At 32.5% G+C, this 25590-nt stretch overlaps 3 protein-coding genes across 9 annotated transcripts in view; 1 reads left to right on the forward strand and 2 right to left on the reverse strand.

Moving 5' to 3' along the window:
• The window catches only part of LOC131936039 (putative phospholipid-transporting ATPase IIB), a 28707-nt gene extending 24095 nt beyond the window's left edge, over window positions 1–4612 (reverse strand). The window contains exon 1 of one of the 5 annotated variants that reach the window (XM_059292864.1): window positions 4603–4612. Coding sequence is in view for 1 of the 5 variants with exons in the window: in XM_059292860.1 (XP_059148843.1) it covers window positions 4399–4448 (50 nt within the window). In the remaining 4 variants the exon portion in view is untranslated. Of the gene's footprint in view, window positions 1–4398; window positions 4526–4602 lie in introns of those variants that run through there. The other 4 variants (XM_059292860.1, XM_059292862.1, XM_059292863.1 and 1 more) reach the window with 4 other exon arrangements.
• Window positions 4613–4838: 226 nt separating this feature from the next.
• LOC131936082 (uncharacterized) lies at window positions 4839–14393 on the forward strand. The gene is made up of 6 exons (XM_059292940.1): window positions 4839–5031; window positions 6334–6475; window positions 7250–7330; window positions 11991–12180; window positions 12479–12662; window positions 12878–14393. The coding sequence occupies exons 1-6, from the start codon at window positions 5008–5010 to the stop codon at window positions 13079–13081; spliced, it is 825 nt and encodes a 274-aa protein (XP_059148923.1). The 5' UTR covers window positions 4839–5007; the 3' UTR covers window positions 13082–14393.
• An 887-nt stretch (window positions 14394–15280) lies between these two features.
• LOC131936081 (large neutral amino acids transporter small subunit 1) overlaps window positions 15281–25590 on the reverse strand; it is a 30679-nt gene continuing 20369 nt past the window's right edge. For all 3 annotated transcript variants that reach the window (XM_059292939.1, XM_059292937.1, XM_059292938.1), the window contains exons 8-12: window positions 23207–23303; window positions 22504–22576; window positions 21754–21830; window positions 20393–20567; window positions 15281–19990 (exon numbers count right to left, since the gene is read on the reverse strand). In XM_059292939.1, the coding sequence (XP_059148922.1) occupies window positions 19935–19990; window positions 20393–20567; window positions 21754–21830; window positions 22504–22576; window positions 23207–23303 (478 nt within the window). In that variant the 3' untranslated portion in view covers window positions 15281–19934. The remainder of the gene's footprint in view (window positions 19991–20392; window positions 20568–21753; window positions 21831–22503; window positions 22577–23206; window positions 23304–25590) is intronic.

Below are 25590 nucleotides of genomic sequence, written 5' to 3' on the forward strand. Positions count from 1 at the left end.
ACAGGAAATAGAGTTAAGTACCACTTCTGATTAGGTGGTCACTCAAAATATGAGAGTAATCCAAGTTAAAGATTTTATACTTATTATGTATGAAATTTCATCCACCTAACTAAAACAGTATTCAAGTTCAAGATTAAATATAATGTTCCCAAGAATTAAGAGCAACATGCAACTTCCAGTCATCAGAAATTGTAAAAAAAATTGTAAAAAAGTTAAAAGAATTCTTCACATACAATCTAATAGTTTGAAATTTTATCTACCTAGCTTTAATGGTGAAACTTTGAATTATAGCTGATTAAAAAGGACATTATTTTCACCAGATATTTGTTCTATGCGATTTTAAATGGTAATTGACAGTTGTATAGCAATGTGAACTACTAACTAAACTGATGCATAATTAATATTATTTATTTAAAAATTACTAGATCTATTAATTAGACTAGATAGATTTAACTAGAGTGCACAATGATAAATGAGCAGATCATCTACGACCGACATAGCAGACATGAGCCTAAAAGCTAAACAAAACTTAAACCATAATATTTTTTTATGAAAATATAGGCCTAACACAATAAAAAATAGCACTGCTCTCTTAATCTATACCTCACCGACTTGGAATAGCCGTATTGAGGCTGGGAATAGCCTTGGCCATACAATAAACAATATTGGTAATCTAACGCTTTAGGTACGTAAAATCGGCCACGGCTAAAAAAAAAGTTACCTCATTGTCAAGGCTTTTATAGAATTAGGCCTATATTACTATATTATTGTGAAATATTTGTGTCAAATATTATAGATAACTGAATCATAAACCAAAATCAATGGCTAAATAATAAATATATCAATATAGGCCGGGAATTAACTTTTAACAGCAGTGTTTGCGAACAAGATTTGCTATACAAACAGCCGCCATCTGTAAAATAGAGTGGCTTCCCCTGAATCCTCCACTATAATTTTACCAAAAATAACTTAAACAAGATGGCTGCTAAATAAAATGAGCATGGTTCTAATGAAAACATCGCTAGTCTTCATTTATTACTGAAAAGTTTTAATACAATTAGCTAGGCCAATGCAAAAATTTAATTTCAGTAAAACAATATAATAGTTACATATTTGGATAGGGGCTGTCAATCTGATTACAGATCAGTTTGAATTTTCAAAATCTGACCATAAACAAAAAAGTTATGAATTTTTTAGTCATTAAAAAACAGCAGTTTTTTCAGACAACCGGGGTAGACCCTGAAAGAGGAAAAATACTGGGAGGGTATGGACCAAATTTTTAAGCGTTTTTCACTAAAAGTGGTATAAAAGCCAGAATACTTTATCAATTGATGTAATTTTAAGACATTTTATAGATTTTTGTATGCTGAATCCAATGATGCTATTTTAAAAAGTGTCCTTCGATTACTCAACCTACTAATCTCATAGATTATGTAATACCCCCCTTTAAATTTTTTTTAAACATCTAATAATCAACGTGATAAGAAGTAATTCTTTAAATGTAACGCTGTTTTAATCTAAAATATGACATTTGTATATGCTCAAGCTAATTGTAGATTTGAAATGGTCCAACATTGTTACATAACTATCAAATGTTAAGGTTATGTAATTCCACCCTTTGCTCAAAATATACCATGAATTTGTTTTAAAATCACGTTTGCTCATTGTCAGTTAACTTCAAGTTAATAGCCTACTAGAAGAAAATATAACTAATCAAGTTTTTCAATACAAAGAGAAGAATGCTATAGTAAATTTGTGATTATGTAACTTCTTAAAAGATGTTATGTAATCTATGTGCAATACTATAGGCCTACTCTGTTCCAAAAATAAAGGCCTATCTCATTATAATTATATTTCTTGTTATTTTAAATATCTTAATCCTTTTTGCTATAGAATTAGTCTAGTTACAAATGTGTTTGATCAGAATCAGAGTGTGCTTTATGGTAATTACGTAATATTATTACCCATATTAAAGTTAATCATTTTTACAATGTCAATAAAATAAACTTTGGAGGAAAATATTTTTTTTTAAAACTTGCACAAGGTATAGATCTAGTTATAGATACATAACATAAATTTATATTTATGCCCAATGTTTATGCTAGTAGTAAGTATGTTTATGTATTTTGTAAGCCTACCAGTAGCCCTTTTACAATTAAAAACTTTCTTAAGAAAAAAGCATGTGTTTGAGTGCTTGACTGTGTAGATCTAGTAGATTCTAGAAATTGTGTAAGACTACCCTGTTTGGCTATACACAGACACGTGTACCACCACCAGCTTTTGCCTAGATTTAGTTCAATCAGACATGTGGGTAACCAGGTCTTCTGACCAACGAATTTTATTGCCCTATTACGTAAACACGACCGCTGAATAGGCTAGTCGGCCAACCCGATGAACATGTCAGATGAATATTATGTAATCTCAGAGACAAAAGTCTGGCAAGATTTCCTGATCTATGCCCGAGGGTTAGTAACATCAACTCCACAAAGTGAAGGGGGAGGGAGGTGGGGTATGAAACCACCGTGTACCGTACGGGTGTTATACAACATCAAAAGCGATGCTCGTCGGCTTGTCGCGTCACGGACTAGTGGGGGCGGGGTGAGGCTATGGGTGTTACATACGGTGTAGGATGGTCAGTGGCTACCCCCATCCACCCCACCCCATTTTGGTCGATTTGGCAAGCTAGTGGTATTAAAATTTGTAGAAAAGAGCCCCGGATATAATTTAATTTATTTTTAAAGCCATTTTTACGAAAATGTAATGTACACAATAATGAAACGTTACACGAATCACAGCATTGTTTGATCGGGCCGAAGCTATTCGGATTAATTTCTAAAGAAGATTAATTTTGACGATTAGTCTTCAGCCGTAAATACTAACACAACTTTTGTTTGACGTTTCAATGGGTTAAGACAAAGTTATGCAACATGTCTGTGTGCTTATAAATATAAAGTAGCCGTCGAGTCAAACACGGGAACACATGTATCTATCTTTAGACATTGTTTATAGTCTCATCCAATCGGATCAAGCGCCTAGCGTCACGTGACCACACACTCGGCTGTGCCACACGATGTGTAGATCACCAATCAGTCGGACGGCGGCCGACGCGTTAATTTTTATTTTCGTTCGGTTTTAAAATGTATGGACGGCTTTATTACGAGGTGCTATATTACATGTCATACATTAAAATAAACGGCGGGATTTCGGGAATACAGCTCAGGGTTCAAATGTAAAATATGTCCAATAATAGACCGGGAAACTTGGTTCAACTTTGCGGTCCAATATCTCCAAAAGTATTTAACTTATTTTGACCACGAACCCTGAGCGTTATATTATACGTCTACATTTAATGTATTCGTCTGCCAAATTTAACTGTTGTAGTACGTAAACTCGATACGTGTATACAAATTTTGTAACGCGTCATCAGGTTAAAGACGGCGATTTGAAGCACAGCAGGGCGGTTCAGTCGGACAGCGGTCGGCGCGTCGTGTTTATATTTTCGGTCCACTTCAAAGTCTATAGACGTCCTTATTATAGGGCCTTATAGGACATATCATACATATTAATAAACGTCGAGATTTCAGGAATACAGCTCAGGGTTCAAATAAAAAATCGGTCCATAAATAGCTCAAATAACTTAGTTTAACTTTGCGGTCTGATATCTCCGAAAGTATTTAACATATTTTAACCAAGAACCCTGAGCGTTATACGTGTACATTTAATCTATTCTTCTACCAAGTTTCACAGTTGTAGTACGAAAACTCACAGAGTCTATAGACTCCAAGTAACACCCCCCTTTTAAAAAGGTGAAAAAGCCTCCTCCCTAATCGGCACGTCGCCGCGGAGGGTAAAAAATGCGATTTAATCTGCGATTTCTTCAACGTCTGAAATAATAGAGAAATCAAACTAATACAGTTAAAAAGGTAATTCAATTACGAACAGAATGATGTATAACATGTTAATATACACAATAAAAGCATGCAAAAAAACAGAGTTAAACATGCAGGGGGTAGGGAAAAGCCGATTTGTCCGATTTTCTCGGCAGCGGCATTGGCCTAGCTAATACAATTGTTTAAAAATAGGTACATAAATCATCAAATGTCAACAAATGAAACAAACATTTTTTCAAAACATTTACAAATCCTCCAAAAATGTTAAATAGGCCCTAATTATTAAAATTTATGGAGTCACCTGTTTTTCACATTACTAGAATCTAGTCTCGGCCGATTTTACGTACCTAAAACGATAGATTACCAATTTCTAATTCTACAGTAAAGTAATCTAGATCTACATTCTAGATAGATTCTAGACTACACTAGATCTAGAAATCTAGTAGGCCTAACTTAACTATTAATTATTAATTAATAATTATTATGATTATCTTATTCTACACTCTACCTTGATCTGTTTGACTTCGTCTTAAATTTCACAGAATTACTCATAGGCATTCGTAAACAAGCATTATGGGAAATCGTTTATGATCTAACACTAGAATTAACATTACAGTTACTAACTAGATCTAGATCTAGATCTAGATCTAGATAAAAGTGATCTAACAATAACTGGACTAGAGGATCTAATCTAGATTCCAAAATAGCTTACTAAAATGTACAATACTCGTCACCAGTCATTTGTTAGTGTAAGCTTATGACTGTTAAAATATACATACTATTTATTATAACTCTACTATTACTATTAATAAAAAGTATAATAATTAACATTAAAAAAATACATATAAATATAATGACAAGATAAATTCTTTTTAAATAGTCTTAATTATATTTAAGAATACAAAATATAATTAGTTATGTTTCATCTTTTAAGCGACATTGAACCGGAACTGGTGTCATGGAAGCATAAACACACTATTACAAGTGTTATAAAGTATAAAGCTAGGGCTTAATTTTTTGTGTTAGAACAGTTTAAGTTAAAAGTTTTACAAGACACTTGAACGAACATTATTTCTCGCTGAGAATTTCTCTGACTTGGACCTTTTAAAAGAATATAATGCCACTTAAATTGAATATAAAGGTATTTTATTAATTTTAACTAGGGCTAGCAGCTAGGGGCCTATTTTTTTAGGAAGTGTCTTATTTAATTTATTTTGAACTTAATAAATAAATAATAATAATTATATTTATATTATTATATATTATATTATATAGATTATAGTTACTTATCTAGTATCTAGCTGCTAGTTTCTGTTAGGAATTAGACAGTTTAGACTTCCTAGACCAAGACTAGAAGATAGTACAGTAGATTTATTCACTATTCTTTCACATAACTAACTAGTAACTAGCTTAGGCAGAATTTACTGTCAACAATATATCTAGATTGAAATTCTAAGATTACCAAATATCCTAGATGCCTAAGATTCCTAAGATGGATTGCTGTTTCAGCTATCAAGCTTTATCTGCCCTAGGAGTTTGAGCTCGGGACTTTTCTGTTTAGCAACCATGAATGATGATTTTTACCACCCATTTGACTTCTATCCCATAGCATATCATGACAAAATGAAGCTGTGCAAATCTGAATTGCTTGATGTTTATTATGGTTTCTTGTTACCATTCAATCACATTTTATTTAATAGTTATACAATTAATTATGAAAATTTGTGTGGTATAAGATGGAAAGGCATCCATTTCTGTGTAGTCTTGTGTTAAAAATGTCAGGAGATTTGCAAGACTAGCAGGGTTTTCATTACCAATGAGGACCTCCTCGCCTTAAAGGAACCATCTTGTTGGCCTGAACATTGTTACACTTAGGGTACTTCCTATTAGACTACATTTTTATTGCAGAATCTTAAAAAGTCAGATTCCATCCTTTAAAATGATATTAAGCCTACCTTCCAACCCTAATTTGCAATTTATAGTTTTTTTTTATATATTAATTTCTTTCTAAAATATTAAGATAGCTGGGTGAGCTATAAGATAGACTTATACTGATCAACTTGTATAACAATTCATTAGCAAGCCTGTAAAAAAAATGCAAATTAACGGCTAAAATTCATTATGAAAAATTATTTTAAAAAGTTCAAACGTGTCCTTTCACACTTTCTGAATCTTCCCCCTTTATCACACAACATAAAAAGCCAGAACCCACCACCCACACCACCAAACGTTAATTTAAAAAAAAGGTTTCAGTACATCCTGCTGTTTTCTAAGAGCTTTCAATAATTCTTTTGGATACAACTGGAACAGACAAACCATCTAACAAAGTATCTTGCATACACTTTAGCAGTTACACAGTCCTAGCTCCCTCACAGAGCAATCTCTTGTTTACTACTACCTACATTTACCTAGAGAGTGCCACTGTCCTTCATAAATGTTTCAGAGAAAAGAAGATCCTGCAATTGAACACTGCTCTGAGGGATCTGCCACATTAGAAGAATCTCAGTCTAGATCATTAAAAAAGGGTGACAGAGTTCTTGTTGATGGAAGGGCTATTCATTGTGATAATTATAAGCAATGTCGTGGTAAATCTTCCTGAGTTTATTTTTCTTGGATATGGAAACTTGGCTAGTGACTGCTGCACATTGTAACAAACTTAAATTTTGTACTATAGAAATCTACTGTCTGCACTTTTAGCTCTTTGTGTTGACATGGAAGAAAAAGTACTTAATCTTAGATCAACTCTACCTGCAGTCATCCTAGTCCTAAACTTAATTCTTAACATTTCTTTCTCTGTCTAGAGCTTTACAGGTAAGTTCTTGCAGGCAGTAATATTAGGTTTAGATTTTAAGCTAGACTCTGTTCAATAAAAAGTTAGCCATATTAAAAATTACAGCATAGTGTTATAATCCAACTATAACCCAATTCAATTAGACTTCTTAGTGTATAGCTTTCATAATGCTAACTGAAACAGTAGAAGTGCCACTGCTAAATCTATCAAATTATACTTCTATCTGCATTTCTGCACTTTTTCTAATGAAGAAGGGCCTATAGGGGCCTTTATAAAAGAAATGTAAAGTAAAATAAACTTTAAAAAAGAATTCTGGCTTTAATTAATATAATTATGCTGGTAACCTCTAAACTTATAACAAATATGTTAGAAGTGTGTTTGCTGTGAATGTGAAAATAGTTCAGGAGCATTTTTAAACATCTCTGGTAGCCTACCTATTTGATTACAATTACAGATGTAAAAAAAAACAATTATAAAGCATGCTGTATTACTACTTTGATTGTGTACAATTGCTATTTCATATTTGAATTGATGTAAGATGAATCACCTGTTTATATTTTTTTACTAGGTGTTGTCCAGTTTGTTGGTTATGCAGATGAGCATTTGAAAAGACCCAGAATTAAAGTGGGAATCTGCCTTTATGACAATGGTAGTTTGTTTTTTGTTGTAATGTATTATTATTATTATTATTATTGTAATAGAGTGAAATAATTGTGAGGTCAAGGGAACTCACTCTTCTGTATTAGTTATATTTATAATATTGTTATCTTGAGTGATGTCCCTTGTGTACTTCCTTCCGTCCTCTCTGTGTGTTACCATCGTGGTAGTTAGACCCAAATTAAACGTGTTATATACAACCACAGGCTTCTGTCGTCAATCTATTATAACTGGCGACGAAGGATAAACATCTACTAGAAAGAGCACCTACTTACGCAAAAAAGAGGTTTGCTAGAGCTTATTAGCTAATTATTTCTAGAATTATGGCGCTGTATGGCCAAATAAAAGAATTTGATGCGAATGATGAAATCATTCAAGATTACCTAGAGAGGTTAAGCTTTTACCTAGAAGCTAACGACGTGACGATAGAAGCCAAAAAGAGAGCTGTTTTGTTAACAGTCATAGGGCCTCAACAATTTAGGCTACTAAAAGACTTATGCGCACCAGCCAGTCTAACTACCAAGAGCTTTAACGAGCTGAGCAAATTGCTAACAGACCACCATGCGCCTACCCCATCAAAGTTTCTATGTCGAGCTAGATTTGACAGTAGGACTCGGCAACCAAACGAGTCAATATCAGAATATGTTGCTGCTTTACGTCATTTAAGTGAATTTTGTGAATTTGGAGAAACGCTGTCTGACAGATTATGTGAAAAGTTTGTGACAGGTGTAAACAGCCCTGATATTCAAAGAAAGTTGCTGCTCGAGTCAGATCTAAAATTGGAAAAAGCAATACAACTTGCAATGTCATTCCAGCAGTCATCAGATGCGGCGAGATCTTTAGCACCTTCAGAGATCCATGCAGTAAACAGCAGGTTAGTCAATAAACATCAACCCCAACAGAGCATTCCAACTTATGCTAAACACCCTGCTCGTTCAAATCCTAGATCTAAATCTAGTAATAATTATCAAAAATGTCATCGATGCAAAGGTCCCCATGCATCTCATCGATGCAAGTTCAAGTCTGCAACTTGTTATAAGTGCAGTGAGCAAGGTCACATTGCTAAGGCCTGCTTTGCAAAGTCTTCGTCTGTTGCTAAATCTAGCCAGTCAAGACAGTACCGCAACCAAAAGCAGCACTATGTTAACTCTCACCAAGACTACCTAACCCAACCAATGAACCACTCTACCTGTGAAAATGCTCAAATTGATTTGCAGCCGGATTTCAACCTGTTCTCTGTTAAATCAATAAGTCATGCTCCCATCAATGTACCAGTTTATATCAACGGTAAGAGCATCAGCTTCCAACTTGACACTGGAGCATCTCTAACAGTCATCACAAAGAAAGATTTTGACGCTGTCACAGAAAAATCAGTGCCTCTACAGCCATGTCACAAGTGTCTAACAACATACACTGGTGACAATGTTCCGGTAATAGGAGAGTGTATGGTTCATGTAAGTTATAATGGTCAAAGTGTTAAACTTCCTCTTCTTGTGGTTGAAGGAAATGGACCGCCATTACTAGGTAGGAACTGGTTAAGTGATCTTAAGTTAAATTGGGAGAGTATTTGTTCATTGAAGAATGTAAAAGAATCTAGTCTTACTTCACTAGATAAAGTTATATCTGAAAATAAATGTGTTTTTGGTAATTCAGCTTTACTAAATGATAGAACAGTGAAGTTAAGCATTAAAGATACAAATCCAAGATACTGCAAAGCTAGAGTTCCACCTTATGCAATGAGGAATAAAATTGAAAATGAGCTAAGTAGATTGGAATCTAATGGCATTATAAAGAAGGTAGACTATTCCGATTGGGCGACACCCATTGTGCCAGTGTTAAAGAAGGATGGTTCTATAAGAATTTGTGGAGACTACAAAACTACACTGAATAAGCAAATAGAGCTAAATAGGTACCCTATACCTAACATTGAGGAAATTTCTTTGAATTTGGCAGGAGGAGACAAATTCACTGAATTAGACTTTAGTCATGCTTACACTCAACTAGAACTGCATCCAGATTCAAAAGTCTATACGACAATAAACACACATAAAGGACTCTACCAATATGAAAGACTATGTTTTGGCATATCATCTAGCCCTGGAATTTTCCAAGCTGTCATGGACAGTATTTTTAAGGACATTCCAAATGTTTGTGTGTACTTTGACAATGTGTACATAACTGGTAAGAATGACACTGAACATCTTAAAACACTTGATAAAGTATTAAAAATTGTTGGTGAAAAAGGTTTAAAGGTAAACAAAGATAAATGTCAATTCATGCTGACAGAAATTAGTTTTCTTGGTTATATATTAAGCAAGCAAGGCATCAGACCTCAACCTGAGAAAACAAAAGCCATTAAAGAAGCACCCAAACCTGAAAATACCCAACAACTAAGAGCTTTTTTGGGCTTGATAAATTACTATGCAAAGTTCATAGAAAATCTGTCTGGTAAACTATCACCACTGTACAAGCTGCTACAGAAAAATGCAACTTGGCACTGGGGTAAACAACAAGAAGCTGCTTTTAATACAGCAAAAGAGGCTTTGTCTGCTGACACCTTACTAACTCACTATGACCCAGGGAAAAGACTTATATTAACATGTGATGCTTCACCAGATGGTGTAGGAGCAGTCTTGTCCCACATGGATGAGAAGGGTGACAGACCCATTGCTTTTGCCAGTAGATCTTTGAACCAGGCTGAGAAAAATTATTCTCAGTTAGATAGGGAAGGCTTAGGCATCATTTTTGGTGTTAAGAAATTTCATAAGTTTCTGTTTGGTAGGAAGTTCACCATCTTTACAGATCATAAACCATTGCTAGGTTTATTTGGAGAAAACAAAACCCTACCTGAGCATGCCTCACCAAGAATTCAAAGATGGGCTATCACACTAACTGCATACAATTATGAATTGAAATACAAACCTGGATCTGAGAATAGTGCAGATAGTCTTAGTAGATTACCTTTAAAAAACCAAAGCCTGAGCTATGTACCAGAAGATGTATTTGTTCTCTTCACTATCATGGATAACTCCAATATAAATGTGAATGATATTAAAAGAGAAACACAAAAAGATGAGTGCTTAATAAAAATATATGAGTACTGTAAGAATGGTTGGCCTGAAGAGTCTGTGAATGATGACTTAAGGCCATATAAAATAAGAAATAAAACCCTTTGTGAAGATAATATAAAAGATGGAGAAGATGCAGTCCATTATCAGTCAGAGTTGCCTAAACAAAGTATTTGTAACTTAATAAATGATTGTGGTGATATGGCAATTTCAAATGTTTTAAAGAGAATACATTAGTAAGAAGGAATGTGATCATCAAACAACTTTGCTAACATCATTAGCACTTACAGAAACTAAAAAGGTAACATCAAAAGGAAAGAAAAAAAAAAAGATTTTTGCCATTTAATACACCCACTTCAAATACTAAATGACAGTTGCAAAGTGATATGGTCCAGGATATTACTTGTAAACAGTATTTTTGGTTACCAGGAAAGCACTATCAGATTACCTGAGAAAATTGATCAATCAAAGAAATCTATGTCAATTAAGGATCTGAATAATAGCATAATACTTGCAGATGCCAATTCAAAAATAGTTCAATTAGATCATGACAAACATTCATTGAAAGAGAATTTGGTGTTAATGAGAATGTGTATCTAAGAAATTATGGGAAAAAGGAAAAATGGATACCAGGTCAAATTGTTCAATGTACAGGACCTGTGTCTTATAAAGTTAAAAATAACTTGTGCAGATAATAAGTGTGAATCTGTCAATCCCACCAAATCTGATCAGTTCACACCAACTCAGTTTGTTCCACAACCAAGTTCTGTTGATATGAGTGAACCAAGTTGTCTAGAGTCAGAAAATGTAAATTCTGGAGTTAATGATTTAAATCCTAGACCTCCTGAGATAGAGAATCCAGATGGTCAGAATATTGAGTCACCAAATCAAAGACCACTGAGAAGGTCAAGCAGGACAATCAAAGTCCCAAATAAGTTAGACCTATGATTCTAAAGGTCAAAAGGACTTTGACATTATTGTTTTGTATTTTGATTATGTTGTAGCATATTGTGCATTGTTTGTAAGGATGTAATCTACCATAGTGTTCATGTTACAATATAATTGGTGATTTTAGGATACTATCAATTGTTCTATTGAGAGATGTGTTATTGTGTTCTAAGGGTAAAGGGATGTAATAGAGTGAAATAATTGTGAGGTCAAGGGAACTCACTCTTCTGTATTAGTTATATTTATAATATTGTTATCTTGAGTGATGTCCCTTGTGTACTTCCTTCCGTCCTCTCTGTGTGTTACCATCGTGGTAGTTAGACCCAAATTAAACGTGTTATATACAACCACAGGCTTCTGTCGTCAATCTATTATAATTATTATATGCTTATGTAATTAAATTGTTTTATTATTACTATAATAGATGTCTAAACTTCATTTAAAATTTCTTAAACATTTGTGGTATTAGATAAATAAATATTGTCAGCAATGTAACACTAGTAACACCCACAACAAAACTATTTTTATATACTTTAAATATTAATAATGTAGTCATTGCTATTGAAATGGAACTGTTAAAATTGCTTTTGAAACCAATTTTTTCACTTGTGATGTTGTTTGTATGTTACATTGAAGTATACTCTACCCACAATGGTATCTACAATGGAAAAAGATATTTCTTCTGCCCACGAGGTCACGGTGCCTTGGTAAATTATTCAGATGTTACTCCTTTACAGCCAGTGGAACAAACTCAACCTCTCAGTGGCAACAAGATGTTCCCAAGTTTTACTGAGGTCAAAAAAAGAAGATCACTACGAGAAAAAAAGTTAGTCTTTCATTAATATTGGATAGTTGAAGTAATTTCTCAAGGTTATGTTCATTTTAATGCTTATTTGTAAGATTAAAAAATATAGTAGTAAAAATTCTATCAGATTAGTCTTATAAAAGTAAGGAGAATATTGGCTGAAATGATCTAACTCTTTAAGGTTTTACCTAACTTGTTTTCTAACCTAATGCAAAATTCCTCCTTGTTCTAAAGCATTTCATTTTAAATTCTGAACGAGACTACTAAAGATAATCACACATTGGCCCTATCAAAAAGCACACTTGAATATCTTTGATAGAATTCAAGAAGCAGAGGAAATGCTTCGTCTTGAGCATCATTTAAAAGTAAAAGCTCAAAAGGAAAGATACTCAAAATCAGCAGTAATACCTAGTTCAAATTTACGACATACCAGAACAAGTTCTTTAAGACAGAAAAGTGCAGAGGACAAGATGCAACAACACTTTAAAGAGTCTGCTTTTATGGTTAGGATTTTAAAAACCTTCTCTTAATTGCTTATTTTATCAAGCTCTCCAAGTTGGCTAATCTGTTGCTAAAACCATGGTCTATTGTTATTATTCTTAAATTAAAGAATTTTCATTTATTCTTTTATTTTTTGTTTTTCATCAAAAAGATATTTCATTATTTATTTTTTATCAAAATTAAATGGTTTTATAATACACAAATAATTTTTTATCAGAACTACCAGGAATTTGAGAGACAGCAACAAGACAAAAATAATGAAGCATTACAATTTAAGCAAATGAAAAAAGTATTTGGAGGGGATGAAAAAGCTGAACGAATGGCAAACACTTTGCTAAAACTGCAGTTAGCATTTGAAGAAGGGAAAAAAATTACATCGATGGAATCTAATGAAAATGCAGTAATAAGAAAAGGAAAATAGTCTTATAAAATTTATTGTGGTTTAACTAAAATATTTTATTTATACGCTTCATTATTCAGGTTCAACTAAAGTGTCCAAATGTTTACCTTTTTAGCTTGTATAGAAATGTATTTTCTTTTCAATTACAAATTTTAAAACCAACCTTTTTGTACAAAAGTCTTGTTGTAGTCTTAAAATTAATTTAGTCATTTGTTCACAAATGTATCATATTGTGTGCTAGTACTAATACAATTTTTATTTTAACATGATTTCTTCTTCTTCTTCGTTCTTAATTTTTAGTGTTGGGAGGGATCGAGCCTTATCTGCCTGAGGGTTTGAACTCGAGACTTTTTTCGAATTTATCAACCATGAGCTTTGCCGACTCGACCATGCTTCCATCACAATTAAGGATTACGTGTCAACTGGTTATGCGCCATTGAGGCCATTGACTCCGATTTCAGCCTGCTTTTCTTTTTGGATTTGCTTCCATAGCCATTGTCCAACCAAGAACAAACTACAAGGCAGCAGTTGTTTGATTTTGGAGTTGTCTCTCCTAGAAGAGTGGCTGTCCCCAGCTAACGAGCCTCATCTGCCCAAGGGTTCGAACTCGAGACTTTTCGGTTTAGCAACCATGAGCTTTACCGACTCGACCATGCCAACCCTAACATGATTTAATTTTTCTGTTTTTTAAATTAAGACTTAGTTCTTCTAGTTCTTAGTCGATTCAACTTTATTTGCTGTATTTAGAAAAAACATTAGTATCATATTTATCTCTTAAAGTATGGAAATGTCAGGGTTATGTGCCTTTCAGAACTTTTTGCTATGGTGTCATAATAATTTTATGATCTAAACTTTTTATGTTAATATGTTGATGACAATAGAAATGTGTTTGCATATACCATTTCCTTTATATTGAAAGTGAAAACCTTATTACATATCAGTATTAATTAAAGGAAAACTTGTGATTAAGACGCTTCAGACCAAAGTAATTTTCAATGATTATTTATCAAAATTTAATTCTTAACACCTAGAATTGAAACAATAAAAGAATTAACATAATTTAATGATTGTTTCTGTTAACCTCCATGCCATGCTGTGGTATTATTGTACTAATTAAAACTAGAACACCAAATACTGATTACACAAGATCAATTTATTGTAATTTATTTTCACACTAAAATTGTTACCAAAGAGATAAAATATTGATCATCAAACAGAGCAAACTACATTTTGGCAAGTCAACAGTAAATCTTTATTTTCTGACATTTGAAGTTTAAATAGATCTACATATTTAAATATTAGCAATTAATGCCCTTTTACATTACAACTAATAGAATTACAAACAATTAAAATAATTTTTTTTAAAAGAAAGATCAAAGTTGTTTTTGTTAGACTGAACAATTAAAAAGCAATAAAAACAAAGTTTTAAAAAATGTAACGGCTGTTTACATCCTTCTGTGGTACTTTATGTTTCCAAAAGCAAGCAGTGAGCACCTGGAATGTAGGATAACTGTGTTGAGTGTGATCAAAGTCCACCAACACAAAATACATAATTAACCTCAAGCTATTCAGAGTAATTGTGCTAAGCAATAATTAGCTGTTTAAACATATAGGCTAAAGGGTTAAAAAATTATTAGACTTAGTTAATAAACCATCATATAATTCATGAATACTGTAACAAAATACTTCAAGCATACCACAACATCTGCATTACATAATCTTTGAGAGCAGACATTACTATTGTTTTTTTTAAGCAAGGCTAGCCTAGACATACACAGCTCTAAGCAGATACAAATACTCCAAGTAGCCTGGACCAAATCCAACAGCTGAATCCAACAGTTCTAATGTATCTAGAAACAAGCTTACTGGAGCCCCAGCTAGGAGCCCTGTTAAAGAACCTGGATACAAATCAGACTTAAAGACTCCAACAACAGCAACAACTCAGTGAGTTTCTGAACCTTTCATTGATGATTGTTTGACAATCTATTCAAAAGAATTCATTGGCTAACCCAAGGAAAACACAAAAGGATTATGTTAATTAGCATTTAAACTTTTAATATTACTTACAGAGATAAGTTAATTAACATTTAAGCATGTGGATGTTAACCTAATTTAAACAGTCAATTAAATTTATTTTAAAGCTAAAAGGATTTTCCTGTACAATAAGAAAAACGTGTATTATAGAAAAACAAAGCAAGTAAACTTTCAATTTCTACAAAAATAAGCTACCAGAATTAAACATGAGATTCACCAAATGTATAGTATAGTGTTGACCAAAAGAAATCATCACACTTTTTATGTGTGATAAAAACATTTTCAAACTGGGTGCTAGTTGATTTATAAAAATTAGAAGGTGAAATATAAATGCACTATAATAATACTTAACGGAACTGTTTTTACTCATTGTGAAATATAAATGCACTATAATAATACTTATTGCAATCTATTTTTACTCCTTCTTAGAAAGTATAAGAGTGGGACTAATACTTGGTGGTAATAAACAAGCTGTATACTGACACAATAAAACAGGGAACTGTTTCAGAACTATTGTTATTTATAGTTAATCCAACTCTTAAATACATAAACCAGTTCATCAGTAACAATGTGTAAAGGGTAAACCACTGTATGATGTAAATAATTAAGTTACTTTTGTTAGGGTTGTTTATAGTTAATTAATTACAACTAAGATAATTGCATTTGAAATTTTCAAAGGAGGTCAGAATATTGTTGTGTGGAGGATCAAATGGATTATAAATCATTTTAAAAGTTAAATAAAAGGCTTACAAGAACACCATAACCAAAACATGTAATGGTAGCACAAACACCAGCTACAATTTGATGACAAACGCCATAGCAGTCAGGTTAGCTCTCAACTCTGAGACAAGAGACTAGTTTGACCATGTGGATTCTAGCACCCTTCTTTTAGACCCTGTGGATTCTAGCACCCTTCCTTTTGACCATGTGGATTCTAGCACCCTTCCTTTTGACCATATGGATTCTAGCACCCTTCCTTTTGACCATGTGGATTCTAGCACCCTTCCTTTTGACCATGTGGATTCTAGCACCCTTCCTTTTGACCATATGGATTCTAGCACCCTTCCTTTTGACCCTGTAGATTCTAGCACCCTTCCTTTTGACCCTGTAGATTCTAGCACCCTTCCTTTTGACCATATGGATTCTAGCACCCTTCCTTTCGACCATGTGGATTCTAGCACCCTTCCTTTTGACCCTGTAGATTCTAGCACCCTTCCTTTTGACCCTGTAGATTCTAGCATCCTAAAAGATCTACAATCTTTCCTGGGGATGCATACCTTCTTTCAGTAGAGGGAGCTCCACATTGTGTAAAATAATACTCCTTTCTTATCTTCAGTTTGATGAGAATTATTAAAAATCTGAAAGAAATTTTAAAAATAAAGATAACATACAAAGTTTCTTTTACTAATTCAAAGAAAACCCAGAAACAGCATTAAAAAAAAATACAAAACATGAAAAAAAAATTTCCAAATATTAAATGAGAGACATAAAATAAGTAAAAAATCTTTTTGAGAAAAATATCAACAAAAAAAAGATAATATTTTACATTTTTTAATTTAAAAAAGTCCTTTCTGTGTACTCCAAATGTCAGCAAATGACTATCACATAAAAATGTTTTAAAATATCACTTTGCAATTTGCTTAACCTACTGTTATCACACGATCACATCACATACATTTAGGTACACAAGAGTTTTTTGGATTGGTTTTTATAATTTTCCAACAAAAAAGTGTACAATTTCATTAATTTTACAAAAACCCAGTGATGAACAATGTGTATCATAGAATAAAAGATCATCAGTACTAAAAAAAAAAAGCCTTCCTTTTCTCATTTTCCTGATGAAAGACTGCAAGATGGTTGCTTTATTACTTTAAAAAATAGTTCTGAATGGTTATAAATAATTTAATATTTCATTTTATTTAAATGAAAATAACTATAAAATGAACAATAATTGCATTAAACATACTAGAAAGGAAATATTCAGGCACAAAAGTTTTTATAAGCAAAAAAGCTTGTTGATAAAGTCCAACTAAATATAGCAGTGACTTTTTACATGCTTTATTTTTTACACTTCTAAAATCAAAAACTCATGCTACTAAATAAAAAAATAACATGCTTTAAAGAAGAAACAATCAAATCTAGAAAAACATATACTGGTTTAAGTTTATTGCTGACTGGGAGGGGGGAGGAGATGGGAACAGCTCTATTTTTACAAATCACATTATCTTAGTACTTTTGTGCATAAACAGCTTGTAACAGAATTAGAATATATTAGCATATAATTTAATAAGGAATGGTAAAAATTTAAACATTTTAACAAACTGCAAAAATCATGCCATTTCATCACTGGTAAAATATAGGATTTTGTTCCATTGGGATTTTGTTCCATTTCATCATTTGTAAAAATATAGGATTTTGTTATATTACATCATTGGGAAAAAAATAGGACTTTGTTCTATTTCATCATTGGTAAAAATACTGGAAATTGTTCCATCTCATCAATTGTAAAAATATTAGATTATGTTCCATTTCAACCTTTTTAAAAATATAGGATTTTGTTCCATTTCATCATTTGTAAAAATATAGGATTTTGTTCCATTTCATCATTTGTAAAAATTTAGGATTTTGTTCCATTTCATCATTTGTAAAAATATAGGATTTTGTTCCATTTAATCATTATCTAAAGATATAGGATTTTGTTTGATTTCATAATTTGTAAAAATATTGGGTTACTTTCCATTTCATCATTGGTAAAAATATAGGATTTTATTCCATTTCATATAAACATTTAATAGTTTTAAATAAAATATTTTTGTAAATACGCATTTTATATTGCTGAAAAAAGACATTATTACATCTGAAATATCATTTATTCAACATGTCCCAAAAGTTAATAAAATGTAAATACGAGACATACAAAAAGTATTCAAGTTAATGCTTGATTAATTTTTACTCTAGTTTACTGTAAAAGCTGGTTATGTAACTCAAGTTTCTCAACTTCTTTAAATATTAAAATACTGAAAATTTAACTTGTATGCTCTTTGAAAATATAGAATTAACAATTATTTCTATAGCATTTTTATAACTACTATATGTGGATTTTCAAAAAAATAAACTCAAATAAACAGTTAAAAACAGTTTATATCAAAGCATTTAAACAATAGTTCATTGCTATAAGTATCAAGGAATGTAAATTAAACCTCCCCAAGTAGTTCATATAATTTTTTTAAAATTTCCCAACAAAAATGTCAATATTAATAATGTCTTTGTAAGAAAATTTTGTGTCAGAATATCAATGTCAGAAAAAAACATCACTACATTTATCATAATACTTTAAGCCATTTTTAGGGTCAATAAATTATACTGCAGATAGCTTTGTAGATTAAATATACCTTGTTATTATGAGTGAAAATGGTTTACAATAACATTTATATTCAACAGCGTTTTAGTGAAATTTTTAAAAATACCTTTGTTGATTCAGTTTATCAGTAAAATTTAAATTTAATTTAGAAGGATTTTATCAACCATTTTTTTCACTTCAAAAGACTTATTTTCATACTTTCAAAAACAACTAAAGAATGACAAAAAACATTTTGAAAATAACTGCTCACAGTTAAACATTGTTTTGGTTGTTTTCCTTTCTGATATAGATTCAATATGTCTTATCTGATATATGTTCAAATACTTTTTATCAAAATATTTTTCCTTTGTAGGCCTATATGCCCACTGTGATCTTAGAAAAATAAAATCTTCAATTAGCAATTAACACAAATGAGTTATGTATTCTATAAATGCTCAAAATTCTTAAGTTAATTACATTGTTAAAAGTGTCAATACAAAGAAACAGAAATATCTTTATTTTATTTTATATTTATATATAAATGTACATTTATATATAAAAAAATAAGAAGCTAATTAATTCTTTGAAATTAAATCACTGTAAAGAAAATGCTATGTTTTTCCAAAAAATAGTTAACAAATTTAATAAATGTTCTTAACAACTTGATATCATTTTTAAAATGTAAGTTATATTAACAATTCACATTAGTTTAGGATTTCAACAGAAAAATAATTACTCTATGTATGTGGACGGCTTTGAATACACTAGAGAATGCACGAAGTAGTAAGACTGTTTTGCATGTAAGAAGACAAAACAGAACTAACAAGGCTGATGAAAACACTGCATTAGTTACACTTTTACAGTCAGAAAGAACACATTAAAAGGCAAGTGAAAAGCAAGAGAGATTTCTTTGTATCTAAAAATACAAAATTCTATATATAGATTTCATAACAATATGATTAGAGTGAAAATATAGAATATTGAATAAAATATAATGTAAATTATGGAATAGTGAATAAACATTTCTTTAAGTTTAATAAATATAGTTTGTTTTTAAACATGTAAAACATTTTTAATAACATTTTAAAAAAATATTATTAAGATGCATTATCTTACTTTTTAATCATTTTTAGGAATAGGTATAAAAATTTAGATGTACTTAAAATGTTTTTAAGAATAAATAATTACTTAACTGATTTAATTGGCTTAAAAGTCGTTTAAATATTTTCAAAAATATTATCAAATGAAAGACTTTAAAACTGAACAAAAGTCTAGTTAAAATAACAGATTTATATAAAAAGTTTTAATATACCCTGTTTAAAATAACAGATAGTTTAATCTTAAATTATAAAATAAAAGGGATGTAATTTCAAGTCTGCTCTCTTCATAATGAGCATAAAGGGATGTAATTTTAAATCAGTTCTTTTCATAATGAACATAAAGGGATGTAATTTCAAGTCTGTTCTTTTCATAATGAGCATAAAGGGATGTAATTTTAAATCAGTTCTTTTCATAATGAAGATCAAGGAGGAGCTGCAAGTATTTCCCAATGGAATCTGAAACAAAGATCAAACCTCATGAGATTAGAGGCCCAATTAACTCACTCAGATATTTTCTCCCAATTCCACCTGTAATACATTCTAAGGTATTTTTAAAAATGTATTATTGAGTACTGATTATGTAACAAAATTAACATCATTTTATGAAAAAAACCATGTCTTTATACATTAAGATAAAAGAACAGAGTTAGAAAATAGGAGAAATGTTTGCTACAAACTATATCAAAGGAGGAGTTTACAACAGTTTAAATAGAAATTATTTCATCTTTAGGGAAGTTAAAGAGCATTTTAACATTATATTCAGTTTTCAGAATCTAAATCCTACTTAATTTTAAAACATCATGAAAACAAAGATCCTCAAGAAAATGAAAAACAAACATCAAAATCACTGGCACTCACCCACACTGTTGAATAGTTTGGCAGGCTTCTGCCATTTGATGCACACAAAGTAGACTGGGACCCCAAGGGCAACTACCATGGCAACAAAGCCAAGTTCTTTTGGTTTTTCTAGGACTGAGAGGAACACCAGAGAAACTGTCAACACACAGGCACACACTGGCAGTACTAGCGGGACCTGAAGCCAGAAACAAATCTAGTTAGGTCATCAAGCTGGGCTTACAACAATTCTAGTTAGGTCATCAAGCTGGGCTTACAACAATTCTAGTTAGGTCATCAAGCTGGGCTTACATCTTTACAACAATTCTAGTTAGGTCATCAAACTGGGCTTACAACAATTCTAGTTAGGTCATCAAGCTGGGCTTACATCTTTACAACAATTCTAGTTAGGTCATCAAACTGGGCTTACATCTTTACAACAATTCTAGTTAGGTCATCAAACTGGGCTTACAACAATTCTAGTTAGGTCATCAAGCTGGGCTTACAACAATTCTAGTTAGGTCATCAAGCTGGGCTTACAACAATTCTAGTTAGGTCATCAAGCTGGGCTTACAAAAATTCTAGTTAGGTCATCAAGCTGGGCTTACATCTTTACAACAATTCTAGTTAGATCATCAAGCTGGGCTTACATCTTTACAACAATTCTAGTTAGGTCATCAAGCTGAGCTTACAAAAATTCTAGTTAGGTCATCAAGCTGGGCTTACATCTTTACAACAATTCTAGTTAGGTCATCAAACTGAGTTTACATCTTTACAACAATTCTAGTTAGGTCATCAAACTGGGCTTACATCTTTACAACAATTCTAGTTAGGTCATCAAACTGGGATTACATCTTTAGAACAATTCTAGTTAGGTCATCAAACTGGATTTACATCTTTACAACAATTCTAGTTAGGTCATCAAACTGGGCTTACATCTTTAGAACAATTCTAGTTAGGTCATCAAACTGGGATTACATCTTTACAACAATTCTAGTTAGGTCATCAAACTGAGTTTACATCTTTACAACAATTCTAGTTAGGTCATCAAACTGGGCTTACATCTTTACAACAATTCTAGTTAGGTCATCAAACTGGGCTTACATCTTAACAACAATTCTAGTTAGGTCATCAAACTGGGTTTACATCTTTACAACAATTCTAGTTAGGTCATCAAACTGGGCTTACATCTTAACAACACTTATAGCCAGGTCATCTTTTTATTATAGGGGCTAGGGAAGGGGTTCAAGATCTGTAAAAATTCTGACAGGAAACCATCAACTGTTAACCCAAAATATAAAAACAGTAATGTAATGTTTTGCAATTCACTGCTTGTAAATATTAATCATTGTGAATAAACAAAAGATGATACATTATCAACATACCTTAAATGGACGAGGTGCATTTGGACTTTTCCAGCGGAGTGTAAACAAGCACAATAGTAGCAGAAATATCATGCAACCTGAAATTGTCAGATTTGAGTTCATTTATCTTTCTTGAATCATAGTTGAGAACCAAAAGGTGTCCAGAACCAAATGGTGCCCAGAACCAAATGGTGCCCAGAATCACATGGTGCCCAGAATCACATGGTGCCCAGAACCAAATGATGTAAACTAAACTAACCTGCGTGTAGACTAGATGTAAACTAAACCAACCTGCGTATAGACTAGATGTAAACTAAACCAACCTGCGTATAGACTAGATGTAAACTAAACCAACCTGCGTATAGACTAGATGTAAACTAAACCAACCTGCGTATAGACTAGATGTAAACTAAACCAACCTGCATATAGACTAGATGTGAACTAAACCAACCTGCGTATAGACTAGATGTAAACTAAACCAACCTGCGTATAGACTAGTTGTAAACTAAACCAACCTGCATATAGACTAGATGTAAACTAAACCAACCTGCGTATAGACTAGATGTAAACTAAACCAACCTGCGTATAGACTAGATGTGAACTAAACCAACCTGCGTATAGACTAGATGTAAACTAAACCAACCTGCGTATAGACTAGTTGTAAACTAAACCAACCTGCATATAGACTAGATGTAAACTAAACCAACCTGCGTATAGACTAGATGTAAACTAAACCAACCTGCGTATAGACTAGATGTAAACTAAACCAACCTGCGTATAGACTGATGGCTGCCACCAAAGACAGGACACTCCCAGATAAGACCATGATGATGCCAAGTAGACCCTGTAGGCATACAAATAAAAACTTCCAGACAAGTTTTTAAAACTGAGAACCTCATGACCCAATTTTAAAATCTGATCCCATAAAGTAAAGTAACAGTTTAGGCTAGCAGCAGACAAGGAATGGAAAGGTGACTAACAGTTTAGGCTAGCAGCAGACAAGGAATGGAAAGGTGACTAACACTTTAGGCTAGCAGCAGACAAGGAATGGAAAGGTGACTAACAGTTTAGGCTCGCAGTAGACAAGGAATGGAAAGGTGACTAACAGTTTAGGCTAGCAGCAGACAAGGAATGGAAAGGTGACTAACACTTTAGGCTAGCAGCAGACAAGGAATGGAAAGGTGACTAACACTTTAGGCTAGCAGCAGACAAGGAATGGAAAGGTGACTAACAGTTTAGGCTCGCAGTAGACAAGGAATGGAAAGGTGACTAACAGTTTAGGCTAGCAGCAGACAAGGAATGGAAAGGTGACTAACACTTTAGGCTAGCAGCAGACAAGGAAAGGTGACTAACACTTTAGGCTAGCAGCAGACAAGGAATGGAAAGGTGACTAACAGTTTAGGCTAGTAGCAGACAAGGAAAGGTGACTAACAGTTTAGGCTAGCAGCAGACAAGGAATGGAAAGGTGACTAACCAGGGTGAATGTTGCTGGCCATGGAGTATGAAATTTTTTATGCAGCATTGTCATAAATTTTGGCATGTGTCCATTACGTCCTGCAGCAAAAAGCATCCTGAAAAAAATAGCAGCTAAGAAAAACTCTCATAAAATATGAAGCAAAAAAAAAAACTTAGAAAATATGCAGCAAAATTTTTAAGTTGTCAAAGTACATTTTCTTTATGGTCATGCAAAAAGTTTTTTGTGTTGGTAATATAAGTTCATTTGCAGAAATTTAAAATTAATAATTTAAAAAATTGCTTTATAAAATTGTGTATCTAAACTTTAGTATCAACCGTAAAACTGCTATAAAATAAAAGCGAGAAAGGAGAGAAACAGCCAAATGGTTAGTGCAGAAACTGTAGAAACTTTCATGTTTTCATTTCAAAGATAAAAACTTTGTTTTAGGCTTCAATTATCATTGATAAAAACTTTGTTTTAAGCTCAATTATCATTGATAAAAACTTTGTTTTAAGCTTCAATTATCATTGATAAAAACTTTGTTTTAAGCTCAATTATCATAGATAAAAACTTTGTTTTAAGCTTCAATTATCATTGATAAAAACTTTGTTTTAAGCTCAATTATCATAGATAGAAACTTTGTTTTAAGCTTCAATTATCATTGATAAAAACTTTGTTTTAAGCTCAATTATCATTGATAAAAACTTTGTTTTAAGCTCAATTATCATTGATAAAAACTTTGTTTTAAGCTCAATTATCATAGATAAAAACTTTGTTTTAAGCTTCAATTATCATTGATAAAAACTTTGTTTTAAGCTTCAATTATCATTGATAAAAACTTTGTTTTAAGCTCAATTATCATAGATAAAAACTTTGTTTTAAGTTCAATTATCATAGATAAAAACTTTGTTTTAAGCTTTATTATCATTTAGACAACAAGTTTTTTGTGTATGGTGAGGCAAGTTTTGTGTTGTCTAGTACAAGCAGCAAGGGGGACAACTATTAGTCAATTTTTAAAGATTACCAAATTAATTTACATTTAAACATAGTATTAAAAAATTCAGATGATTGAACAAGCTAAGCTATTACTTTATGTATCAATCTAGAATAAAAATTCACCCTAAAAACAGTGGCATATGCTGTTACTAATGAAAAATTAAAGCATAAAGCATTAATTATCTCCCTTCTTTGCTGAACAAAGAATCTAAAATAATAAAATCCACCTGTCAGCCATTTCTGGTTATAGTTAATGGTGGACAAAAATATGCATAATAATATATGTAATGAATAACACATGGTTAGCCTCAATGAATGTATCAATGATTAGCCAGACCTAGAGAGCTACATTATTCACAAGAAAACTTGGTCCTCTGAATATTCAGTTACTTTATTCTATAGATGTAATGTTAAAATTCTAGCCAACATAATGAGAAACAAGGTAAACATTTGTAAAGTAATAGAATGAGATGTATACCAGCCACCAGCAGATTTTGTGCAACTGCTAATTGTGAGACAAGCAATTAAACAATTGACAGCATACTTGCCCCTGTCAGTGGCAGATGTTTTTATAGACAGCTATAAGTAAACCTAGAAAGCCAAAGAGAATTTAAGCTTTTGGTCTTTGTAAGCCAAACAGGTCAGGCATACAGTTTGGTTTTTACTTTGCTGAATCCTGTGTGGCTAACTCTTTAGCTATTTAGCTGGCTCGGACAGTTATTTTAAATATCAACATAATTATGGGTTCAATTATTTTAATTTAAAAATGAATATTTTGTAATTTATTGTCAGAAATAACATTTTTAAAACATTTATAAAACTAACTTGAAGTGCAACTGCTAGTCTTACCTTGGCTGGCTCATAATGAGAACATTGAGGGTCCCAACTGCTAGTCTTACCTTGGCTGGCTCATAATGAGAACATTGAGGGTCCCAACTGCTAGTCTTACCTTGGCTGGCTCATAATGAGAACATTGAGGGTCCCAACTGCAGGTCTTACCTTGGCTGGCTCATAATGAGAACATTGAGGGTCCCAACTGCAGGTCTTACCTTGGCTGGCTCATAATGAGAACATTGAGGGTCCCAACTGCTAGTCTTACCTTGGCTGGCTCATAATGAGAACATTGAGGGTCCCAACTGCAGGTCTTACATCGGCTGGCTCATAATGAGAACATTAGGGTCCCAACTGCAGGTCTTACCTTGGCTGGCTCTGAGAACATTGAGGGTCCCAACTGCTGGTCTTACCTTGGCTGGCTCATAATGAGAACATTGAGGGTCCCAACTGCTAGTCTTACCTTGGTTGGCTCATAATGAGAACATTGAGGGTCCCAACTGCTGATCTTACCTTGGCTGGCTCATAATGAGAACATTGAGGGTCCCAACTGCTAGTCTTACCTTGGCTGGCTC

This window comes from Physella acuta, unplaced genomic scaffold, assembly GCF_028476545.2.
Source record: "Physella acuta isolate Inbredline_101_S28 unplaced genomic scaffold, ASM2847654v3 ptg000166l, whole genome shotgun sequence".
NCBI lineage: Eukaryota > Metazoa > Mollusca > Gastropoda > Physidae > Physella > Physella acuta.